Source organism: Peromyscus eremicus, chromosome 14 (genome assembly GCF_949786415.1).
Source record: "Peromyscus eremicus chromosome 14, PerEre_H2_v1, whole genome shotgun sequence".
In the NCBI taxonomy this organism is placed as follows: domain Eukaryota; kingdom Metazoa; phylum Chordata; class Mammalia; order Rodentia; family Cricetidae; genus Peromyscus; species Peromyscus eremicus.
In genome coordinates this window covers 59,748,383-59,772,983 of record NC_081430.1, presented here as the reverse complement: position 1 = coordinate 59,772,983, position 24,601 = coordinate 59,748,383, and the positions used below count along the sequence as shown (strand labels likewise).

The window sequence follows — 24,601 nt, the reverse complement described above, 5'->3', positions numbered from 1 at the left end:
TGCACCACCACCACCTGGTTGTGAATTTTTTTTAAATAATTTTTATTTTATGTGCATTGGTGTTTTGCTTGAGTGTATGTCTGTGTAACGGCATCAGATCCCCTGGAACTGTAGTTAACAGACAGTTGTGAGCTGCTATGTGGGTGCTGGGATTTGAACCCTGGTCCTCTGGAAGAGCAGCCAGTGCTCTTCTGAGCCATCTCTCCAGACCCTTATCAGTGAATTTTTAAAAATACCATATTCTGCCGGGTGGAGGTGGCACACACCTTTAATCCCAGCACTCGGGAGGCAGAGCCAGGCAGATCTCTGTGAGTTTGAAGCCAGTCTGGGCTACAAAGCGAGATCCAGGACAGGCACCAAAACTACAGAGAAACCCTGTCTTGAAAAACTTTAAAGAAAAAAAAAAAACAAAAAAACCAGAAACCAATTCAATAAAACAAATTAATGTCACAAGACACGTGTGGTGGTCCACACATCTGTAATACCAGTACTTGAGGGTGGAGGCAGGGAAGATCAGGAGCTTCAAGCCTTAAGTAAAAAAAGGGTGACTACCATCACCCTAACTCAGTGCTTCTCACTGTTCTACTGTTGACTGAACCTCAGGGTCACACTTGCACACACAGTGGGCAGCTCATCTATAACTGTAGCTCCAAGAGAGCCAAGGTCCTTTTCTGGCGAGCGTGCACACTAAATATGACCAGACAGTGGTCAAGACTCAGTCAGAGGACAGCAAAAGGTAACTTGAATTCATCTTGGAGTTCTCTGAGACTTACTCTGATTTGTATCTCCTCACTCAGAATTTGGTTTATTTTATACAGAATATGCATTTAACTAAATCCCACCAACTAGATTTCTTTTCCCTTCCTCCGCAAATCAATAGTACTTCATGGTTTCTAGATCAACCTAATCCCATTTTCTTTCTTTCTTTTGTTCTGAAACAGGGTTTTTCTGGGTATGTAGCCCTCTGAAACTTGCTTGATCTGTAGACCAGGCTGGCTTGGATCTCAGAGATCCATGAGCCTGTCTCTGCCTCCCTAGTGCTGGAATTAAAGGCATGCGCCACCAGTGCCCAGATCCTTTTTTGTTGTTGTACAGGAGTTCACATTTAGGAGATTTCCTGAGTTTCAGAAGATAACCAGAGGCTGTACTTTGATATATGTATGGTTGTTTTGCCTGCCTAATGCCTGTGGAAGTCAGAAGAGAAAATCAGACGTCTAGGACTGGAGTTCCAGATGGTTGTTGAGTCCCATGTGGGTGCTGGGAATCAAACATGGGTCCTCTGGAAGAGCAGACAGTGCTCTTTATCACAGAACCATCTCTCCAGCCCTCACTTTCTTATTTCATAACTCTGATATGATTTACTTACAGACACATGACCTTATTAGTGTTTCAAGCCATGCAGAAGATGGACTCTCCATGTTCCTATAGTCTCAGGAGCATTTCTCTGAGGGGGAGACTACATTACTACTGGCCATCCGCACCTGGTGGCAAGAATGGCCTTGAACCTGGAGATGCGCCTGCCTCTGCCTCCAGAGGGCTAGGAATTAAAGACCTGTACCAGCACCACCCAGCTTAAGTTATTATTATTGTTATCGTAGAGCTACAAATGGAACCATGCACATTATTATGGCACTGTACCTAAACCACAACTGAGACCCTGTTCCAAAGATGAACATACACAAAATCTCTTCCATTCCCTACTCACCATTTTCAAAAACCATGGCATGCTAAGAATCTTCCAGAAGAAACCTCACTGGTTCAACCTCAACTCTTCCTTGTCACACATAGCCAACCATAGGGATAGGTGGTCTGGACAAAGAGAAGAATCTGGAATCCCAATATTTTGCTAAAAATTAGCATTTAAAGTTTACTTACCTTTAAAGAATAACCAATAACCATTTGAATTTTGATTATAAAAGTGAGAAGTAACATACTACCACTTCTTTTGGGAGAAAACATTTTCTAGGTTAAAAACCTCCTACCTGTTTTCTTTGCCGTTCTGAATGACTGAGTGTCTGTCCGTGGCAGATCTCTCACTGCACACGTAGGTGTTCCGTCGTGTCATTCCACCAGATGCTGCATTACTCTGCAAGAAGAGGGCGTACTTATCTTACACTAGTTGGTAAGCACAATTCAACAGGAATAAAAAAAATTTGTTTATGCAAACAAAAAATTGGAAGAGGGCTGTTGTCTATGTGTTTGGGGGTGTGCATGTGCCTGAAGGTTGGAGGTTAATATCTGCTAACTCTCTGGATCACTCTCTACTGAGTATCCTCCCTGAACTCATCGAGCTCTCAGACTGAGGTTACACTACTTAGCCAGCTGGTCAAAGGGACAGCCTCTCTCTCTCTCTCTCTACCTCCCCCTCTCTCTCTCTGCCTTTAGCATACTGAGATCATAGGCAGGCGGCCATAACCATCTGGCTTTATTTGGGTGCTTGGGGTTCTGAACACTGGTACTCACACTTGAGCAGCAAGCATTTTACCCATTAAATCATCTCCCTAGACCTACACAATCATTCATAAACAAACAAATAAAAACAACATATGTGTCTATGTTTGTACAATGGTGTGCGCGCGCGCACTTCTGTGCCAGAAGAGGACAATGGATCTCCTGAAGCTTGAGTTATACGAGAGCTGCCAAATGTGGGTACTGGGAACTGAACTCTGGTCTTCTGCAAGAATAGAAAGCACTCTTAATTACTGAGCCATTGCTCCAGTCCCTTCTAAAAAACGTCTAATCCCAACGTTAGGGAGGCTGAGGCAGGAACTGATGTTTGAGGCCAGTCTGGATTACATAGTAAGCCCTTGCTTGAAAAGATAGAAAAAAAAAATTAATGCAGTATTTTAAGGATAAGGCTAATATATATGCAGAAATATATAATAATATACATGCAAATAAAATTAGAACACATTTCCATGAGGTTGGAATTTGACAACACACTAGCAGACAAAGTTAGCACAAGTATGAACAAGAATATAAAAAACTAATAAAAATACAAAGGATGAACTGGAGAGATGGCTCAGCGATTAAGCACATCCGCTGGCTGCTTTTCCAAAGGACCTGAGTTCAATTCCCAGCATCTGCATGGTGGCTCTCAACTGTCTGCAACTCCATTCCAGGGATCTGATGCTCTTCAGGCACCATGAATGCATGTGGCACACGAGCACAGAGGCAGACAAAAACAGTCATACACACTAAAAAGAAAAAGTACCAAGGATGTTGCGAAGAGTGAAGGAACGCACAAGGACAGGAAAGGCTTGCAAGTCTTATGTCTGATCAGTGTCTAGTGTTCGGAATATATGGCAACAACTCTTACAACATCATCTCAGAATGACAAAGTAAAAATGGGCAACCCAAGGTGTTACGAACTGTATAAAGAAGGCTCTGGCAGGTAGATAGCCAAGGTGTCCTGTGGCGGGTGAGAGACAAAGAAGCCATGCAGACAGCGCTCAGTGGTTTATTTAGTGGGGGGAAAAGAGAAAGAGGGGGGGAGAGGGTACGCACACCTCCGTGGGAGGAAGGGGAAGAAGGGAGAGGGGGGAGGGGAGAGGGGAGAAATGGGCGGAGTTTTCCTTTAAGGGCATAGGGTGGCGCCAAGGGGCAGAATCAGAATTTTTTTTTTTTTTTTTTTTTTTAAAGATTTATTTATTATGTATACAGTGCAGAACACCAGAAGAGGGCGCCAGATCTCATTACAGATGGTTGTGAGCCACCATGTGGTTGCTGGGAATTGAACTCAGAACCTCTGGAAGAGCAGTCAGTGCTCTTAACCTCTGAGCCATCTTGCCAGCCCCAGAATCAGAATATTAACACAAGGGCCAGCAAGACAGCTCAGGTTCAGTTGGTGCTGTTTGCTCCCCAGACTGTCCACTTGAGTTTGACTCCTAGAATACACACAGTAGAAAACAAGAAGCAACTCCCTTGCACATGCATGCAAGAGTGTATGCATACAGATACACACACAACATAAATATAATAAAAAGGTTTTTTTGTTGTTTTTTGAGACAAGGTTTCTCTGTGTAGCCCTGACAGTCCTGGAACTCCATTTGCAGACCAGGCTGGCCTCAAACTCAGAGATCTGCCTGCTGGGATTAAAGGCATGCAAAGCTACTGCTCAGCAGATTCCAAAATTCTTGAGGTTGAGGCAGGAGAATTATTCTGAGTTCAAGGCCACCCTGGGCTATAAAGTGAGACCCCATCATGTTCCATCTCTTGGACTCACACGTAGAAAGAGATTAACAACTTTATATAAAGTTGTTCCTTGACCTCCACAGGCATACTCTGGGATGTCTTCCACCCACAAATGAATAAAATGTAATTAAACAAACAAGGAAATGAATGGATACAATGGCTCAGTGGGTAAAGTTGCTTGCTGCATAGAGTCTAAGGACCTGAGTTCAATTCCCATGTGGGCTGTTTTGTAACCCTGATACAAGCTAGAGTAAGCTGGGTGGAAGAACTTCCATCAGAGAGACAGTCCTATAAGAAGTCTGTGTGGTCACTGTCTTGATTGACATGGGAGGGTTTGGCTCATGATGGGCAGTTCCAACCCTGGGAATGAGGCATCACTTCTATCAGAGAGACATCCTACAGCAAGTCTGTGGGGTCATTCTCTTGACTGATATGGGAGGGCTTGGCTCATGGTGGGTGGTACCAACCTTGGGAAAGCAGTCACCAGCATCTGCTTGAGTTTCTAACCTAACTTCCCTCTGTGACAACCTCAGAGTTGTTAAAATGAAATAAACCAGCCAAGCAGTGGTGGTGCATGCCTCTAGTCCCAGCACTTGGAAGGCAGAAGCAGTCAGATCTTTGTGTTTGAGGCCTGCCTGGTTTATAAAGTGAATTCCAGGACAGCCAGAGCTACACAGAGAGACCTGTCCCCTGACTTCCACGTGTGCCTATGGCATAGGCACCACTCCCGAGTAATGTATAAAGTTTAAGAGGATAAACTGAGTTCAGAACACACATTTAAAAAAAGCCAGCCAGAGCCACACAGAGAAACCCTTCTTAAAAAAGGAAACAAAACAAAGCAACAGTCAGTAGTATGTATTGTATGTACGTATCCCAGGGCGGGGAGGCAGAGATAGGAAAATTACTGGCAGCCAATCTGACCTAATCAACAAGCTTCAAGTTCAGAGACCCCCTCTTAAAGACTAAGATGGTTAAAACTTATGGCGGAGGCTACAGACGCAAAGAGTGGGGTAGAGCACACCCAAAAGGTAGAAAGCAATTGACCAAAACATTTCCACTGTTAACCTTTGTCTTTCATACTCCTTTGCACAGACAAGTACACGTACACACACACACACACACACACACACACACACACACACACACACACACACACAGAATAGAAAATTGTAGTCAACACAGAGTTGTCTAACAGCCCTGGCTATCCTGGAACTCACTTTGTTGACCAGGCTGGCCTCGAAGATAAGCCTGCCTCTGTCTCTGAGTGCTGAGATTAAAAGCCTATGCCACCACCTTCAGGCCACATAGACATTTTATACAAATGTTTACAATGCTATTCTTTTCTTTTCTTTCTTTTTTTTTTTTTTAAAGATTTATTTATTTATTATGTATACAGAAGAGGGCACCAGATCTCATTACAGATGGTTGTGAGCCACCATGTGGTTGCTGGGAATTGAACTCAGGACCTCTGGAAGAGCAGTTGGTGCTCTTAACCTCTGAGCCATCTCTCCAGCCCTACAATGCTATTCTTTATGTCTAAAAGGTAGAAATAATCTAAATGTCTATCAATAAATGATCAAGTGAATTGTAGTCTAACACTCAAGCTCTAAAAAGGAATGAAGTGTTAAAATATGCCACAACTTGAACTCTCAAAATATTACCCTGAATTCAAGAAATCAAACACAATGGTGTATATATATGTATTTGACTCCATTTATGTGGAGTCATCAAAAAAGGCAGCTGAGGAGCCAGAAAATGACAAGTGATCACAGTTACAGGCTATTCTGTGGTGCTGAAAAGTTCTCCAACAAAGTTGGGCAGTGGCTCATGCCTGTAATTGCAGCACGTAGGAGGCTGAGGCTGAGGTCAGCCTAAGGCACAGACACCATGCTTCAAACCAACCAACCAAAAAACAAATCTAGTGAAACCAAACAAATTAAAAAAAAAAAAAAAGTTCTTAACCATGTACACGCCAGCTGCACACTTAAAATGGCTAATTATTTGTTATGTAGATTCAATGTTAATTTAATCTTGTAAATAAAAAACAAAAAACCCCCAACAAAGGAATAAAAGTTACAATGAAAGATTTTTATCATGTAACATCTTTATTTACTAACTTTTGTAGTGCTAAACATTGAAACCAAGGTTGTGGCACACATTAGGAAATTGTTTTAAGAATTGAGCTCACTCAGAGAATATTTTTAATTACAATTCTGTATTATTATTATTATTATTATTTTAATAATTTATTTAACTTTACTTTGTGTGCATTGGTGTGAAGGTGTCAGATGCCCTGGAACTGGAGTTACAGACAGTTGTGACCTGCCATGTGAGTGCTGAGAATTGAACCTGGGTCCTCTGGAAGAGCAGCCAGTGCTCTTAACCACTGAGCCATTTCTCCAGCCCCATTCTGTATTATTTTTGTGTGTGATGTGTATAGCATAGGTGCATGCATGCTGTGGTGTACATATGGATGTTGGATGATAACATGTCAGTCAGTGTTCTGCTTCCATCATGGGCCATCAGGTATACTAGGGAAATGATCTCTACCTTCAGGATCATCTCACCAGCCAGAATTTTTTTCTTTTATTCTTTGAGGTTTGCTTTTATTTTATGCATATGACTGCTTTGGCTATATGTATGCCTGTGCACCATGTGTATACTGGGATGATCAGAGAGGGTGTTGGATCCCCAGGAACTGGAGTTACAAGCAGCTGTGAGCCACCATCTGGGTGCTGGGAATTGAACTCAGGTCTTCTAGAAGAGTAACAAGTGCTCTTAACCTCTGAGCCATCTCTCCAGTGCCAATTTATTTTATATTTAGTTATGTGTCTACATGTGAGTAAAAGTGCAGATATCAGAGGCAAGATACACTTGCAACTAGTTACAGACAGTTATAATCCACCTGATGTGTGTGCTGGAAACCAAACTGTGGTCCTCTGCAAGAGCAGCCAACATGCTTAATTTACCGATCCATTTCTCTAGTCCCTTCCACCTTGAACTCCTGATGTTCCTGGCTCTACCTCCTAAGTACTTTGATTCACCCCCACACCCAGTTTATGTGGTGCTAAAGACTGAACTCAAGGCCTCTTCCACGCTCTGCAAACAATCTACCACCAGAGCTTCATCTCCATCACCGCAGCATTAAAAAAAATTATTTTGAACTTTTACTTTTTATTTTATTTTTTGATTTTTCAAGACAGGGTTTCTGTGTGTAACAACCTTGGCTGTTCTGGAATTCACTTTGTAGACAAGGCTGCCTTAGAACTCACAGAGATCCACCTGCCTCTGCTTCCCTAGTGCTCGGACTAATGGCATATGCTACCATGACTGGCTAAGATTTATTTTATATTTATCTCTATAAAAAGAGAACTTTGTTTGTTCTGAGACATGGTTTCCTTGTGCAGCCTTTGCTCACCTGGAACTCACTCTGTAGACCAGGCTGGTCTCCAACTCTCAAGATCCACCTGCCTCTGCCTCCCTTGTGCTAGGATTAAAGGCATCTGTCATCACGCCTAGCACCACGAAACAAAATAAATTTCCCAGGGATTATATGGTAAATCAGCCTCAAATGAATTGAGTGAACCTGTGGAGTGGATGGGGACCTAGGAACAAGCCTGCAAGATTCAAACTTCCTGCTTTCAAAATCTAATATAAAATTATAATCATGGCTGGGTGTAGTGGCATAAGCCTTTAATCTCAGGACCTGGGAGGAAGGCAGATCTCTGAGTTTGAGGCTAGCCTAGTTTACAGAGCGAGTAAGTAATAAATAATAAATAAATGAAAATTAAAATGATTTTCCCCTCTTGTTTTTTGAGAAAGGGTTTCTCTGTGTAGCCCTGGCTGTCCTGGAACTCACTCTGTATATTAGTCTGGCCTCAAACTCAGAAATCTGCCTGCCTCTGCCTCCTGAGTGCTGGGATGAAAAGTGTGTGCACCATGACAATGGGCAAAAAAGATTTATTTTTATTTGTATGAATGGTGGCTCATGCCTTTGATCGCAGCACTTGGAAGGCTCATGTCTTTAATCCCAGCAGTCGGGAAGTGGAGACAGGATCTTGGCCCCTTTTGGTCCGGGGATTCAGAGACGTAAGAAGTCACTAGTGGCTGCTCGTTTGTTTCTCTGATCTCCAGGCAAGCTTTATTTGTTAGAACACAAATAACACTTTAGATTCCTGCTTCAGAGGTTCTAAAGTCACCAGGGCATGTCCATAAAAGTGTGTTGAGACTCTGTGCTTCCTACCTTGTTCTTCACAGCCATAAGCCTATATGAGCCATAAGCCTAACCCACCTTGGACTGGAACTAGCCCTGAACTAAAATATATCTTTTCTCTTTTTAGGTTAATTGCCTCAGAATTCCGCTATAGTAACAAGACTATATAATATTGCTGTTATTTATTATTCTTTAGGTAAATACTGACAGTTGAGAACACTCAGGATACACTTTCAACATGCAGATAAGAGGAATAGGGTGAAATGTCACAAAGATGGTAAAGAAAGTACATTCTACTGTCACAAAAGTGAGACTGAATTTAAAATGCAAGAGACTGAGCCAGGTAGTGGTGGCCCATACTCTCAGGAGGCAGAGGCAGGCAGATCTCTGAGTTCAAGGCCAGCCTGGACTACAGAGGAAGCTCTAAGACAGCCAGGGCTACACAGAGAAACCCTGTCTTGAACCATCCCCTTCCAAAAAAAAGCAAGAGATAGAAACTAAAGTACAATGCTACAACCTCACTTTATAAGGCATTTGGAAGCTAAAATATAAGTATGTTAAATGTTTTATTCTGATTAGGTACAATGCCAGAGAATGAAATGGACAAAACCCTTTGGATTTCCTTGTGAACTTCTGACCCCAGAACATAATGAAGGGTTCCTTTCTGGGCTTTCTATGTGTAAAAGGGCTGCACTTCTGTCAATTTTTGACAGGAAATCATACTGATAAGATAACCTCAAGACTGTTCATTGTTGTGCAAATTCTGTCCAAAATTACTTCTATAAGCACTAATAATAATTACCATGTTATGTCAGACAGAACCATTTCTATTCATGGAAAAAGGTAACTGAAACCAGGTGAATTCAACTTAATCTAATGAACAGGAACTACTTACTGAGGGACTGTAGTAAGGTTAAGGATGCAGAGCTGTATAATCTTAGCGTACCAGTTATGTAACTTTCCTTCATTTTCGTCACCTTGGTAGTCCAGTCTTTGGTACTACTCAGAAAGGCCTCAGTGAACACACTCTCGACACAACAGTTGACTTGCTGGTACTGTGCATACCAGCTTCTGCACAGCCACGTTTTCTGTGACACAACTTACATTGTCTCTGACACCCAGGACCTGAGCACTTACTAGTGTGGAGAATGTGCTATGAAGCTCTGGGTAAATGGGCTCCAGTGCAACAGCGCTAAGAACTGGGGCTTCTAGGTCATTAGTGCATTATAAAAGGGAGGGAGGGACAAACCCACCCCTTCTACCAGGTGATGCTCCCACATCCTCACCTCTGGAGCAGCAAAGACAATATCCCCCACTAGACAGCGAGCCTACTTAGATCCTTGATCTTAGATTCCCAGTGTCCAGAACTAAGGACACATTTCTGTTCCTTATAAATATGTCTCAGATGTTCTGTTAGAGCAGCAGAAATGAACTAGAAAAAAACAAGACTTAGCCAAAGAAACAGCTACAATGCGGGAAGCGGGTATGGAAGCCTGGAAGAAGGACATCAAAGGCAGAGAACAGAGAGTGAAATGGATGATGCAAAGACTAGCCAGTTCAAGCCCCAACACCGAGGGCTGCTGTCCTACCCAACAGTACTTACACTGGGGACAGCAGGGCTTTTCTTGCGCTCAGGAATATCCGCTTTATTGGGATTGCTTGCATTCCCAAGCATGGGACTGGCAGGGGCGATCCCCTTTCCGCCTGCAGCAGCGCCGCTGGACTTCCGGGAGGGAATGCCATCTTCTTTGAGGTCACTATCCGCAGTGCTGGTCTGACTCCTCTTTGGATATGCCACAACTGAAGGAATAGCTGGTCCAGCTACAACAAAGAGTTCACTCTTTAAAAGACAGAATGCAGGCCGGGCGGTGGTGGCGCACACCTTTAATCCCAGCACTTGGGAGGCAGAGCCAGGCGGATCTCTGTGAGTTTGAGGACAGCCTGGTCTACTGAGCGAGATCCAGGAAAGGTGCAAAGCTACACAGAGAAACCCTGCCTCGTAAAAACCAAAAAAAAAAAAAAGACAGAATGCAGTTTCATATTGATTCTGTGAAAATTCACATTTTGTAAGACAATTTAAATTTCTATTCACACCTAAGTGTAAACTAGTAAAATTTTCTAAGATGTTTTCCATTTGATTATTATGCAAAGATTCTACTAAGCTCATTAATCAAATTCACTGGATGCAAAGGCATCATCATGCAGAACAAACTATTCTGTAAATTGAATTATATCCTTTAGTATGACATGTTCTCATTTTGTCAGAATAAGACAGCACAGATTTCACATGCCATTTCTTTTTTTTTCTTTCTTTTTTTTTTATTTTATAGGGGAGAGCGTGAACGCAGTCCCCCACTACCACAAATTATGCAGTCGAGTTTCCCGCATTTGAGGAAATTGCAGGGGTCAGCACATCCGGAGTGCAATGGATAAGCCTCGCCCTGGGAAAACCACCTTCGTGATCATCACATGCCATTTCTTTTGGAAATTTATCTTGTGTCTTTTAAAAAAAACACCAATATTAGAATTAAGGGAGAAAATGAATACATAAGGGAAAACAATAAAGCAGAGGAAAACATGCTCTTTTAGGAAGTGCCAACTAGGGAAGAAATGGTTATAGCCATGTTCTAGGAGAGCACATCTGAAGAGGATCATAGCAGATGATTAACTGGTCTCCTAAGTCACCCACCCAGAGGCCCCACAGGAGATCTGGAGTTCAAACAACTGGAAATGGACACAGAGCTACTGTAATTATCAGACACAATGCTCACTAACGACCTCTCTCTCTAGTTTTCCAAGACAGGGTTTCTCTGTGTAGCCTTCACTGTCCTTGAACTCACAGAGATCTGCCTGCCTCTGCCTCCCAAGTGCTGCGATTAAAGGCGTAAGCACCAATGCCCACTGCTGAAGTTTTTGTTTTGAACTTTTAAAATTACATTTATTTGTGAGGACACACACATTCATACATGGAGGTTAGACTATGTCAGTCCTGGGTATTTAACTCAGGTTGCCTGATTTGGTGGCAAGCAACTTTACCCACTGAGTCATCTTGCTGGCCCAATGTATTCTTCCTTTGCTGGTCTGGAGTATTTTCTTTTTTTTTTTCAAAGACTTATTTATGTGTTTACATGTATGACCCATGGAGGTCAGAAGGTGTCAGTCGGATCCTCTGCAACTGGAGATATGGATGGTTGTGAGCCAATATTCAAGTGATTGGGGATTGACTTCTTGTCCCGGGAAGAGCAACAAGTGCTTGAAACAAGCCATCTCTAAGCCATCTCTCCAGTTCCTAAGTTATTCTGTTTAAATAACTCCCTTGACTAGGGGCTGGAGAGATAGTTTAGAGGTTAAGAGCACTGGCTGCTCTTCTAGAGGACCTGGGTCCAATTGCTAGCAAACACATGGTAGCTCACAACTGTCTGTAACTCCATTCTAGAGGATCTGGCACCTTCACACAAACATACCTGAAGGTATAACACCAATGCACATAAAATAATAATTAAAAGAAAAAAACAAACCCCACTGAAATATATCCAAGCTGTTGTGTGCACCAGTTAGCTCCCTTTTTATTTTCTTAAAAAGTTTTTAACAGTCATCTATTTTATGTGTGTGTACATACATGCTACAATATGCATTCAGAAGTCAGAGCACAGCTTGCAGAAATAGGTTCTCTCATTCCACTATGTGACTCCCATGTACCAAACTCAGGCTATTAGGCTTGTCAACAAGCATCTTTACCTGCTCAGCCACCCTGACGGCACTCTTTTCTCTCCTTTTGGTGTGTGTGCATGTGTTGAGACCAGAGGTCGAATATGTACGCCACTTTGTACTATTCATTTAAAGATTTACTTATTTATGTGTATATGTGTTTCCCTTTGTGGGTTTCTGTGCATCATGTGCATGCAAGAGCTCATAGAGGACATTGGATCTCCTGGAACTGGAGTTACAGGCAGTTGTGAAAGGACACTTACATGTTAGAAACCAAACTGTAGTCCAATATAGGGAAGCAGTTAAGTGTTCTTAACTTAACCACTGAGCTCTCTCTCTAGCCTTAGGTACCATATATGCATTTAGATGACGTGGTATTCTCAGTAAGTATTATTAGAAAAATAATAAAATGGTAGTATTTTATACTATAAAAGGATTATAAAAGTAAAAATAACAATCAATTTGAAAAAAGTAATATTAGTGTTCTATGTCCTGTATTATCAAAAAATTCAGTCAACATTTAATTCTCATTAGGTGTGGTGATACAGGCCTTTAATCCCAAAACTTAAGAGGCAGAGGCAGGCAAATCTCTGAAGTTCAAGGCAAGGCTGGTTCTACAAGTTTCAGGCCACCTAGGACTACAGAGTGAGACCCTATCTCAATAAAACAAAGCAAAACAAAAACTAACATCAAGAAAAGAATCTATGTAAAAATAAACAAGAATAGGTATCTAATTAGCATGAAAAAAATCCCTTTTAATAGAATAGTAGTGTCGCATGTATACAAAAGAATTACTTTAAAATAAATTACTTTTATTATTTATCAATGTTGTTTGGCTCTATAGACATATACACCTGGGGCCACAGAACTTTCTATGGTGAAAATATTGTGAGTGGATAAAAGTCCTGTTTTAGTGTAAGAGCCACAGGACGGGATCAGGAGTTAGCTCTGCTCCAGACATTCCTCATTTGCTCTGTCCCCTAGGAGACTTACTGACATTCCTTTTTCCATGCCTTATAGATAAAATGAAGAGTTAGCAAATATATGGTTCTAGTTCCAAAGCTCACTTTATCTCTGAAAAAGTCATTAGAAATCCATGTGAAACCTATGTGCTTAAGGAAGAATAAACTTACTAAGATTATTCCTTTGATAAGTGAGAAAATTCCACTGGTTTCTCTCAGGATTTAGGAGTAATTCCCTTTCAATTGGTTATCTTAAGGGCAGTATGTATGCATTCAAAGTTGGCATTCAGTACACAGGCCCTGAACAGTTCCTTGTTAGCTAACATGAATCCACAGAAGAAAGAGACTGAGATCACCTCCTTGTTCACAACCCTGCAGACGGGGTAAATCAACCCCCTCACACACACTGTCTTCTTCTCTCCTCCCTTCTTGCTCCTCCTCATTTTGCAAAAGGGTCTCTGCCTAAACCAACTTCAAACTTGGCATATAGCCGAGGATGACCTAACTTCTTTTGAAGTTTAAAAAGAAATACTATCTTATGCAGATAGTTGTTTTGTTTGTGCATATGTCTGTGCACATGTGTGCCTGATGCCCACACTGACCAGAAGACAGAGATGGATCCCCTAGAACTGGAATTACAGATACTTGTGTGCTTCCATGTGGATGCTGGGAACTGAACACAGGTCCTCTGGAGGACCAGCCAGTGTATTCTACACCACTGAGCCAACTCCCTAGCTTCAACTGTTATTTATTAGGCGACACAATATTATTTATTTATTTATTTTTGGTTTTTCGAGACAGGGGTTCTCTATGCAGCTTTGCGCCTTTCCTGGATCCGGCTCTGTAGACCAGGCTGGCCTTGAACTCACAAAGATCTGCTTGCCTCTGCATCCCGAGTGCTGGGATTAAAGGCGTGCGCCACCACCGCCTGGCACAATGTTATTTATTAAGTGGTGCTGTTTATCGTGCAAGAAAAGCCACGAGGCACAACAACACCCACTATAAGAGTTTATTAAGGGAACAGAGAGGGCATGTGCACAGACCTATGAAATGACTGTGCAGGAAGAGGGGAAGGAATAGGTGGAACCCGCTTTTATAGGTCATCCTGCCCCGCCCCCACACACATGCACATATGATCACACAGTGCATGGATTCCCCAGGAAGGCTAAGCATCTTGCCTGGCTACTGGACAGTGCACGCATAGTCATGCAGCTGGGGAAGTAGCTAGGAATTCTTTTTTTTTTTTTTTCCTTTCCGGAGCTGAGGACCGAACCCAGGGCCTTGCTCTTGCTAGGCAAGCACTCTATCACTGAGCTAAATCCCCAACCCTGTAGCTAGGAATTCTAATACGAACCTTAAATTCTTGACCCTCCTGCCTCTACCCCCCCAAATGCTGGGATAACAGGCATTTGTCAAAATACCCAGGCTGAGGTTTTTACCTTTAACTGAAATTAAAATAAATAGAAAGATGATTCAGCAGTTAAGAGCACTGCCGACTCTCACAAAAGATCAGGTTTGGTTCCCAGCGTCCACATTATGGCTCACAAGCATCAAGTTCCTGGGGATCTGACAAACTCTTCTGGCCTCCATGGGCACCAAGCATAAGTGATGTACATAAATACATGAAGTTGAAACACTCATACACATAAAAAGAAAAATCTGAAAGTCATTTCCTCCATTTAAGTGCTCACTAGCCTCCTATGGTTAGCTGTTACAACCCTGACTTTAAGAACAGAGAATGCTGCCATCAGTACAGATTGCCCCACCAGTTGTAATGCTCTGGACAGTTATCTGACAAAGATTATAGAAGAGAGATATGCATTAACTACAGATGAGGTTTTCATTCTCTACGCCTTACCCAGCAAAGTCTACCACATGTTCCAAATACTTAGGGGAGCTTAACCATACCAGGCCCCTAATGCTACAAAGGGAGAGCAAGCCAATCTCTGCCCCACCAGGCTCTATACAAGAAGCTACTGGAATAGTCTCAGACTTACCATGGTCACTGTACCGTCTCTGCTTCTGACTTGAAGAAACACTTCTCTGCACTTTGTGATGAGGAGACTGGCCAGTGCTGTTGCTGAGGTCACTGCTGGGCCGCACCTTAGCAAGTGAAAGGTTGCTGCTAGAACTGGAGTCACTAGCGTCCAGCTACGGAGAGTAAGAAGAACACAACCATACACGGAGCCCAATGGCTTGTCAGGAACTCCTGGTGATTACTCCTCCCAGTCGGAGAGGAGCTATCACAACGTACAACAACTTTAAACTCAGTCAGAAGTATTTCTGACTCCTGGGAATAAGATCATATGCTAATGAGCTCCTTCCTGATCTTATCAAAGAATTAAGACACTACACTGTTTCCTCCGTTTGGTATTTTCAAACTATTAAGGACTAAAGTTAACTCACAACTGTATAGGCTTGTGACATTATTGGTCATAAAGGGTTATTATTTTGAAGTTAAAATAGTAGCTTATGAGCTGGAGAGATAGATCAGCCACTAGAAACTAGACTCACAACCAAAAATATAAAATAATAGCTTGTAATGGTCAATGAAGTTAGACCACTGTTTGTGGGCAAAGTTTTAAAATGAATATCAAATATTATGTTAAAAAATTAAGGAAATAGTTTACATAAAAACTAATAATTTTTATTTTTCAACAAATAAAGTCCAATCTTTTGGAGACGGGTCTTCTGTAGTGCAGACTGGCCTTGAACTCATTACATGGCTGAGGAGTGCACAATCCCTGACTCTCCCGTCTCCACTCCAAGTGCAAGGACTACAGGCAGGTGCCATCATGCATTGCACACTCATCCTTCTTCCACAGGGTATTTAGCTTTCCTCTCTAAACACTCTTACCTCTGAAGACTTTCTCCCCAATAACAAGTATGTAGCTGTGATTTCATCATATTTCATTTTACTAAGAGATTCTTGAATTTCTTCTTGGGAATATCCCATTCCCACCATAATATCTAAAAGATAAAATATGGTTTATATATTTTATTTGGACTGGAAATCATGCTAGCATAGGGAAAAAGAATTTCATTTGATTTAGAAGGTTATATATTTCCTAACATAGAAGAGCTGCTGAACATGTTACTGGTGTTACTGAGTTATTGGTGGTGCTACAGAAGACCGTAGATTAAGATCCCAATTTTGTATGTTTTTTTTTGTTTTGTTTTTTTTTTTTTGAGACACAGTTGCTTTGTGAAGCCCTGGCTCTCCTAGAACTCTCTCTGTAAACCAGAACTCACAGAGATCTGCCAGCCCCTGCCTCCTAAGTGCTGGGATTAATGGTGAGCACCACCATCACCTGGCTAAGTTCCTAATTAAGACAGAATAAATAAGTGGATCTCTAAACTCTGTGTTTACCTTCTTTTCGTTTCTGTTTGAGCCCCATACACAGGAGTAAAACATGTAGAGTACACACACACATGCAGACACAGGTAATTACCTATTCTCTTCTGGTCTGAGATGTCTAGCTCTGGTTCAACAAATGGCTTGAGCTCATCTTCCTCATGACCTGAATTGATCCACCTGTCCTTCATGATTTGCTGAAAGGTGAACTGTGTGTTAGCAGCACAGAATGAAGTCTCTCAATAGTCACAATATTTAGGGAAATGATTTTCAACATTTCATTGCATAACACATAAAATTTAAGGGAATCTTTTGTTTGTTTCACTTACTACTTAAACCCCAGCAAGTGTTCAGTGTCACACAAACTAGGCACAGTCTGTTAAATACTCTCCCTTCCCACTCATGTGGTTACCTCGAGAGTGCCACGTTTAACTGGGTTCAGCACCAGGAAGCGTTTGAGAAGGTTTTCACAGTCAGTAGACATGTAGAAAGGGATTCTGTATTTCCCTCTTAGTACTCTCTCTCTCAGTTCCTTTGGGGATGCAGGAAAGAAATAATAGTTAATTTTTAGGTTAAAAACAATAACAATAAAACCAAACCCATAAAAGCACACATACAAATAGAACATTACAAATGTTAATCTATATAATTTTACAAAAAAAAACCCTTAGTTTTTGAAGAGCATGGTTGCAATGCTTTTTTTGGTTTGTTTGTTTTTTTCAAGACAGGGTTTCTCTGTGTAGTTTTGGTGCCTGTCCTGGATCTCGCTCAAACTCACAGAGATCTGCCTGCCTCTGCCTCCCAAGTGCTGGGATTAAAGGTGTTGCACCACCACCACCACCCGGCCTGCAATGCTTCTTATACCTTCAGGTTCTGACCGTCGAAGGGAAGTGACCCACTGACTAAGGTGTACAGAATGACGCCGAGACTCCACACGTCCACTTCTGGCCCATCATACTTCTTGCCCTGGAAGAGCTCAGGGGCTGCATACGGAGGACTGCCACAAAATGTATCTAGTTTACTGCCGACAGTGAATTCATTGCTAAAACCAAAATCTGCTATTTTAATGTTCATATCCGCATCTAATAAAAGATTCTCAGCCTAGAGAGAAAACATCAAGACAAAAACGAAACTTAACTAAAATACAATTATGATAATAGTATCAGGAATTTCATAAAGGCTTTTTACAAGGACTTATCTCCTAGTTAGTAAATGTAAAAACATTATTTCTAGAGAAAAACAGGAGATAAATTATATTTCCAATTTGATATTAACAATCAAATACAGACTAATTATAAGACAAACTTAAATAACAAACACTTCAAGATCAAGGGAAATGTAGAAAGCTTCTTCATTTAATAAGAGGCTTTTTAAAATACAGTATTTGTTTTAGGTAGTCACATCTCATAAACACTACTGAATGGCTATAAAGTGGTTATTACTGGGGAAGGAGAACTCCCACCCCATCCCCGAGACAAACCAGTCACTTCTGTTGATTTCAGCGGACAGGCACTAAGCAGCTGCCCCACATCAGGTATGAGACTGCTGTCTGGATGTACACAGATGAGCAAGTCAGGGCCCTGCCCTCAGGATTCATAGTGGAGTTAGGGAAAGCAGGAAGATACTAAGCTGCTGAGATCTGAGTACTATGATGGATACTGACAAACCATAGGCTCAGCAAAAGATGGCTATGGAAACTTGCCATAGGAAGTGAAATTGAGAAAGTTAAAGCTTGTTACAAGGGGTATTTGAGGGACAGAATAAAGAGTCAGAAGTCCACTAAGGAGAGAACACATTCCTGTCAACAACTATCTCCAACAAGATAATGTATGGAGAGAGATGGCTGGGGAGGTAGAGAGCACCAAATAAATTGTGTTTAGAAACTTCAGTTTTGTACCCTCAAGGTGAAAGAAAATCACTCAAAAGTTGTTAAAAACAAGGAAATGACAATTTGGGGGGGGGGCATTCAAGCGAGGGTTTCTCTGTGTAGCCTTGGCTGTCCTGGAACTCACAGAGATCCACCTGCCTCTGCCTCCTGGGTGCTGGGATTACAGGCGTGCGCCACCACCACCTGGCGGGAAATGACAATCTTATGTGTACTTTTTTCTTTTGGAGACAAGGTCTTATTATTTTATCTCTGGCTTCCCTGGAACTCTCTATGTAATCAGGTTGCCCTGATTACAGAACTCACAGAAGTCCAGCTGCCTCCAAGATACACCCACATTCACAGAGAGAGAAAGAGACACAGACAGAGAACACACCCACACAATTAAAATCAACTAAAGATACAACGGGAAGGAGGAAAGGCCAGGAGTAGAGAAGACAGCAGGAAATTGCGCTTTAACTGACTATTACATGGCTGTGGTCTGGCTTTGGAGAGTAGGAATGAAGCGGAAGATACAGGAAACAGCAGCAAAGGAAGTGGCAACTGAATGGAGGCTAGGCAGGAGGCTCTTGAGAAGCTTCAGTCACCATAATGAAAAAGAACACAATCCTATTTAGAAAGGAAAAGTTTTGACTTTGAACTGGCTATACCTGAGGTGCTCAAGGGATACTTTTTGCCTAGGTCCTAGGATGCTTGGGTCCTAGCACAGCTCTGGCTGCAGGAACAGACTGAATTCCCATGAAGGCAGCTACCACAACTACCAGAGTAGATGCACTCGGGGTGGTTGCTGAGAGGGACAAGCAAGCAGACAGTAATCCTGGGAGGAGAGTGATGAAAGCACGAAGTTAAGACCAGTGTCTAGAGCCTGTTTGAGAGTATGCTGTGAGATATGGAGAGAGGAAGAGCGTGTGTCTGGAAGCAGGGCGAGGACCAGCAGAACTGCCCAGGTTCCAGCAACAAGAAGAGAGAAGAGAGGACTGCCTATGGGCACTGTCAAGCTGAAGACCTCTAAGAAAATTGGTCTGTGAGTCTCAACTCCTTGCCAAAGGAGAGCAGAGATGCAGCCCATGGAAGCCTCCAACAAACATCACTCACAGCTTACAAGATAGAATGCCTTCCTACACAGGCATAGGTATCCACGTCCAGGTGGGCTGAATCTCAGAAGACCTCTGTGTGACTATGGGATGGCTGTCCTTCAGAGATGAACCACTAAATACCTTGACTGAGACCTAAAATACTTTTCATAAACTTCACTTAAAGAACAACAACAAAAACCTTTTCACTATTTATCTTGGTCAAATCATTATAGAACTTATTTTTTCCTTTTTTAAAAAATTTATTACTATTTTCTTCAAACTTTTAAAAATTAATTTGTTTATTTTGATTTTTCGAGACAGGGTTTCTCTGTGTAGCTCTGGCTGTCCTGGAACTCACTTTGTAGACCAGGCTGGCCTTGAACTCAGATCTGCCTACCTCTGCCTCCCAGATGCTGGGACTAAAGGTGTATGCCACCACCTGCTGTGGGATGGTCTGTATGTCAAATTGCTCTGATTGGTCAATAAATAAAACACTGATTGGCCAGTGGCCAGGCAGGAAGTATAGGCAGGACTAACAGAGAGGAGAACTGAGAGAATTCTGCCAGCTGCTGCCACCATGACAAGCATCATGTGAAGACTCTGGTAAGCCACAAGCCACGTGGCAAGGTATAGACTTATAGAAATGGATTAATTTAAGATATAAGAACAGTTAGCAAGAAGCCCGCCACGGCTATACAGTTTGTAAGCAATATAAGTCTCTGTGTTTACTTGTTTGGGTCTAAGTGGCTGTGGGACTGGCAGGTGACAGAGATTTGTCCTGACTGTGGGCCAGGCAGGAAAACTCTAGCTACAACCACCTTTAATTTACAGCTGAATTTATTTATTGTATGTGCATTGGTGTTTTGCCTGCATGTATGTCTGTGTGAGGTTGTCAGATCTTGGAGTTACAGACAGGTGTGAGCTGCCATGTGGGTGCTGGGAACTGAACCTGGGTCCTCCGGAAAAGCAGTCAGTGCTCTGAACCACTGAGCTGTCTTTACAGCCCCCGAATTTATTTTTCTCTTATTCAACAACACAATCTAATCTATGTCTGCAAAATGGCCACCAAGAGAACTATACACATCTTAGCAAGGATGCTTGGGCTTACCTTGAGGTCTCTGTGAACAATTCGCTTTTGGTGGCAATACTGTACTGCAGAAACAATCTGGACATGAGAAAAGTGGGGTTAGTCACCAATGGTGCAGACTCACAATTTCAATATTCACTTATCCTCGTTTCTTCTTCTTCGGGGGTTTTTGTTTAGTTTCTTCTGAGACAGGCTCTCACTATGTAGCTCTGGTTGGCCTGGAAATTGCTCTATAAACCAAGCTGGCCCCAAACTCACAGAGATCCAGCTGCTTTGCCTCCTGAGTACCAAGAGATTAAAGAGTGTGCTACTACACCCTGCCTTATTGTACTCAATTTTTAAGATGGTTTCATGTAGCCCAGGTTGGCCTTGAACTTTCTACAGCTGACAAGGATCCTGAACTTCTTCAGATCCTCCTGTTTCCAAATCCAAGTTCTAGGATTAAAGGCATGCAGCATGTCCACATTGGGTTTATGTGCTGCTGGGATAGAACCCAAGGTTTCATGGATGCTAGCAGGTTCTCTAGCCACTGGGCTGTATTTCCAACCCCAGTAAACATATTTTCTAATGTTGAGGTTTTTCTTGAAGTTCTGAATCACATCTTACAAGCTCCTGCCACTTTTCACATCTCTTCCTTCAGCTCCAAACAACTCAAAGCTCATCTGACACCACAATGACTAGAAGATACTCAAACCTATTACTGTTGGCTTCCTGGTATCAAGCTAGAAACTATCTTTCTTTCTTTTTCTTTCTTTTCTTTCTTTCTTTCTTCCTTCCTTCCTTCCTTCCTTCCTTCCTTCCTTCCTTCCTTCCTTTCTGTCTCTGTCTCTCTCTCTTTTCAAGACAGGGTTTCTCTGTGTAGCCTTTGATGTCCTAGAGCTTACCTCTGCAGACCAGGCTCTGGGGTCCACATGGAGAAGGAAAGGACTAACTCTGTAGGTCATGCTGACATCTACATGCAGCCCCTGACAAATTTGTGCTTGTATATGCATATACACTAAATAAATACAATTTAAAAACCCTACAGAATCCATCAAGTGTGACTGGAATTCACTACTAATACAGCGTCTTAGGTATGAAAAGTACTTAAATTTCTTAGTGGCTAATCAATGTCCTGGAAGACTGTGTGTGCATGTTTGTGTGGAACCTAGAGGTGGTGTTTTTCGTCAGTTGCTCTCCACCTTTATCTGTTGACAGAATGATGTGTGTCCATGTAGAAGCCAGAGGTGAATACCGAGTGCCTTCCTTTTCTGCTTTCTGTCTTATTTTTGAGACATGGTTCCTCACTAAACCTGGTGCTCTAACCTGACTGGCTAGACTGTGAACTTCAAAGATCTACTGGTCTTCTCTCTCCCAGTGCTGGGATTATAGGTACGCATCACTCTGCCCAGCTTTCTGTGTGCTCTTGGGGATTCGAACTTAGGTCCTCATGCTTGCACAGCGGGAACTTACCTGACTGAGCCACCGCCCCTGCTCCAGATGCCTCTCTTAATTGTACTACTAGGACTAACAATGTAACTTACTGAATTAACAAGCTGAAGACATGTTAACTCATACCTGTCTAAATTTAGCTCTTGCTTCTTTTTCCTTCATTCTTCCATGTGCAACCAAATAGTCAAATACTTCACCTATAACAGAAAGAAATAAAATTAAGCAGAAATCCTACACTGCGCATTTTCCCACAAATTGCTAACATTCTACTTTGTTTAACAAAGTTCTAGTCTTTTTTTATTCAAAAATCTTTTAAGTTTGTTTATTTTATGTGTGAGTGTTTTGCCTGGATGTGTGCCTGGTGCCTGCAGAGGTCACAAAGAGGTATTTTATTCCCTTAGAATTTGAGTTACACATGGATGTTGTGAACCACCACCTCCGAAGAAGCAGTAAGTGTTCCTAATCACTGAGCCTACTCTTGAGTTGTAGGTATTTCTTTAAAGGTTTACTTATTATGTATACAGTGTCCTGCCTGTATGTCTCTGCTTGTAGGCCAGAAGAGGGCACCAGTTCTCATTACAGATAGTTCTGCGACACTATGTGGTTGCTGGGAATTGAACTCAGGACCTCTGGAAGAGTGCTTAACCACTGAGGCACCTCTCCAGCCCCTAAGTTTCAGATATTTTAAATATAAGTACTAAATAAAACATGACCACTAAGCTATAATTGAAGTTTAAGATCTTAGCTCACAAGGATAATCCTCAGGCTGAGGAGAAACCCTAAGATTCTAACATATTGAAGTTATGGAGCTCTGCATCTCTTCAGGAGGTCTCAACAAAAACTAAGCAATCAAGATGGAGAGAAAGGTAAGCCAGGCATGGTGGCATATGCCTTCAACTCCAGCACATGGGAATCAGAGACAAGCAGATCTCTGAATTTTAGGCTAGCCTGGTATAAAGAGAGATCCTGTCTCTCTCCTGGTAATCAATCAGTCTTTGCCTCCTGAGGTTTGTAATTAAAGGTGTGCACCACCACACCCATATTGTCTATCCTGTTTTGAATTCAGTAATTTTGATAAAATTTCTGTTTCTATACTTCTCTGTATAAACTACTAGGCATTTCCCCTGCAATGCCACAGTATCTTCAAGATTATTACCACAAAGCATTACTTTATTCAACAAATGTTTTGAGTCTCTAATAACTGCAAGGCAATGTCCCATGCTCTGGAAAATTCAACAGCTGTTGTAGAATATTAGTTTAAGATGTGTAAGATTCTTTTATGCTGTGGAACATTTGTTTAATGATGCAAAGATGTGTTGCATTCTCTTACGTTGCATTTGTTTAACCCTGTGAAGCTGTGTTGCTTTGCCTGTCTAAACATCTGGTTAGTCTAACAAAGAGCCGAACAGCCAATAGCAAGTCAGGAGAAAGGACAGGCGGGGCTGGCAGGCCGAGAGAATAAATAGGAGGAGAAATCCGGGGAGAGCAAGAATAAGGAACAAGAAATGGAGGAGAAGAGGATGCAAGTGGCCAGCTACCCAGCTACCCAGCCAGCCACGGAGTAAGAAGTAAAGAAAGGTATACAGAAATAGAGAAAGGTAAAAGCCCAGAGACAAAAGACAGACGGGATAATTTAAGAAAACAAGCCAAGCTAAGGCTGGGAATTCATAAGAAAGAATTAGACTCCATGGGATTTACTTGGGAGCTGGGTGGTGGGCCTCCCAAAAGAGTAAAGAGAAACAACAACAACAAACAGCAAATTCAGTAGACTCCCTTTCCTAATGGAATTTGCTGGCTAATAGGAGAAGCAATGGACACACATGTATAGAATATACCAGAGGCCCATGAATGCTGTGAAGAAAAGGAAGAAAATAACAAGAGTTTGTAGGGCACATGTTTACTCTGCTAACTATCTGATGGAGCAGACAGTGAAGCTGTCCAAGTGGAAGTCTGCATACATACATCATACACACATACATGGGGAGGGGGAGAGAGGGAGGGCAGTAAGGCAGCCATAGATACTGGAAAACTGTGAGCAATGGGGAGAGCTCAGGGCAGGGCAGGTAGGTCCACAAGAGTTCAGCAGGTTTTGGAAAGGGTTCTGGCTAGACTCTAAATGAGGTGAGAAACTGAAAAGAAATAACCGACTTCATAAAAGAACCACTGAATTGAAAGTGGGAAGAGTCAGGATGAGGGGAAAGGATAGGAAGCCCACCGGAAGACCCTGCAGTAATCAAATCAAGCATGAGCATGACTGGCTAAGTGGGGTGAGCAGTGGTGGTGAGCAGCGAGGGAGGCTCAGGACAGGATGAGGGTGATGCAACAGAGCTTGGTATGGTGGTGCACTCAGAAGCAAGCCCGTCACTAGGATATGGAAGCAGAAGGACCAGTTCAGTGTTGTCTTTGACTACTGTAGTGGTTTAAATGAGAGCTCTCACACACTCTGGTATTTCAATACTTGGCTCACAGTTGTTTGGGGAGGTTTCATAGATACGGTCTTGCTGAAGGAAGGAAGTTCACTAGGGTGGGCTTTGAGAGCGTAAAACCTCACCCTACTTCCAGTTTGTTCCGTCTGCTCTGTGCTAGTGGGTGAAGATGGGAACCTCAGCTTTCTGAACCTGCTGCCAGGACTGTGGCTTGCTGCTATGCCTCCCCACCATGATGGATGCTTATTTCTCTGAAACTAAAGC

At 42.3% G+C, this 24,601-nt stretch overlaps 1 protein-coding gene and 1 non-coding gene across 8 annotated transcripts in view; both read right to left on the bottom strand.

The window, feature by feature from the left end:
* The window catches only part of Mark3 (microtubule affinity regulating kinase 3), a 93,259-nt gene that overhangs the window by 15,326 nt on the left and 53,332 nt on the right, over positions 1 to 24,601 (bottom strand). For 5 of the 7 annotated variants that reach the window (XM_059279781.1, XM_059279783.1, XM_059279785.1 and 2 more), the window contains exons 6-14: positions 22,038 to 22,108; positions 20,502 to 20,558; positions 17,297 to 17,533; positions 16,845 to 16,964; positions 16,530 to 16,629; positions 15,935 to 16,047; positions 15,075 to 15,228; positions 10,011 to 10,228; positions 1,983 to 2,086 (exon numbers count right to left, since the gene is read on the bottom strand). In XM_059279781.1, coding sequence (XP_059135764.1) covers positions 1,983 to 2,086; positions 10,011 to 10,228; positions 15,075 to 15,228; positions 15,935 to 16,047; positions 16,530 to 16,629; positions 16,845 to 16,964; positions 17,297 to 17,533; positions 20,502 to 20,558; positions 22,038 to 22,108 — 1,174 coding nt within the window. The remainder of the gene's footprint in view (positions 1 to 1,982; positions 2,087 to 10,010; positions 10,229 to 15,074; positions 15,229 to 15,934; positions 16,048 to 16,529; positions 16,630 to 16,844; positions 16,965 to 17,296; positions 17,534 to 20,501; positions 20,559 to 22,037; positions 22,109 to 24,601) is intronic. The other 2 variants (XM_059279784.1, XM_059279786.1) reach the window with 1 other exon arrangement.
* Positions 10,735 to 10,891, bottom strand: LOC131924819 (U1 spliceosomal RNA). Its single transcript, XR_009383077.1, has one exon. It is a non-coding gene; the product is annotated as a U1 spliceosomal RNA (small nuclear RNA).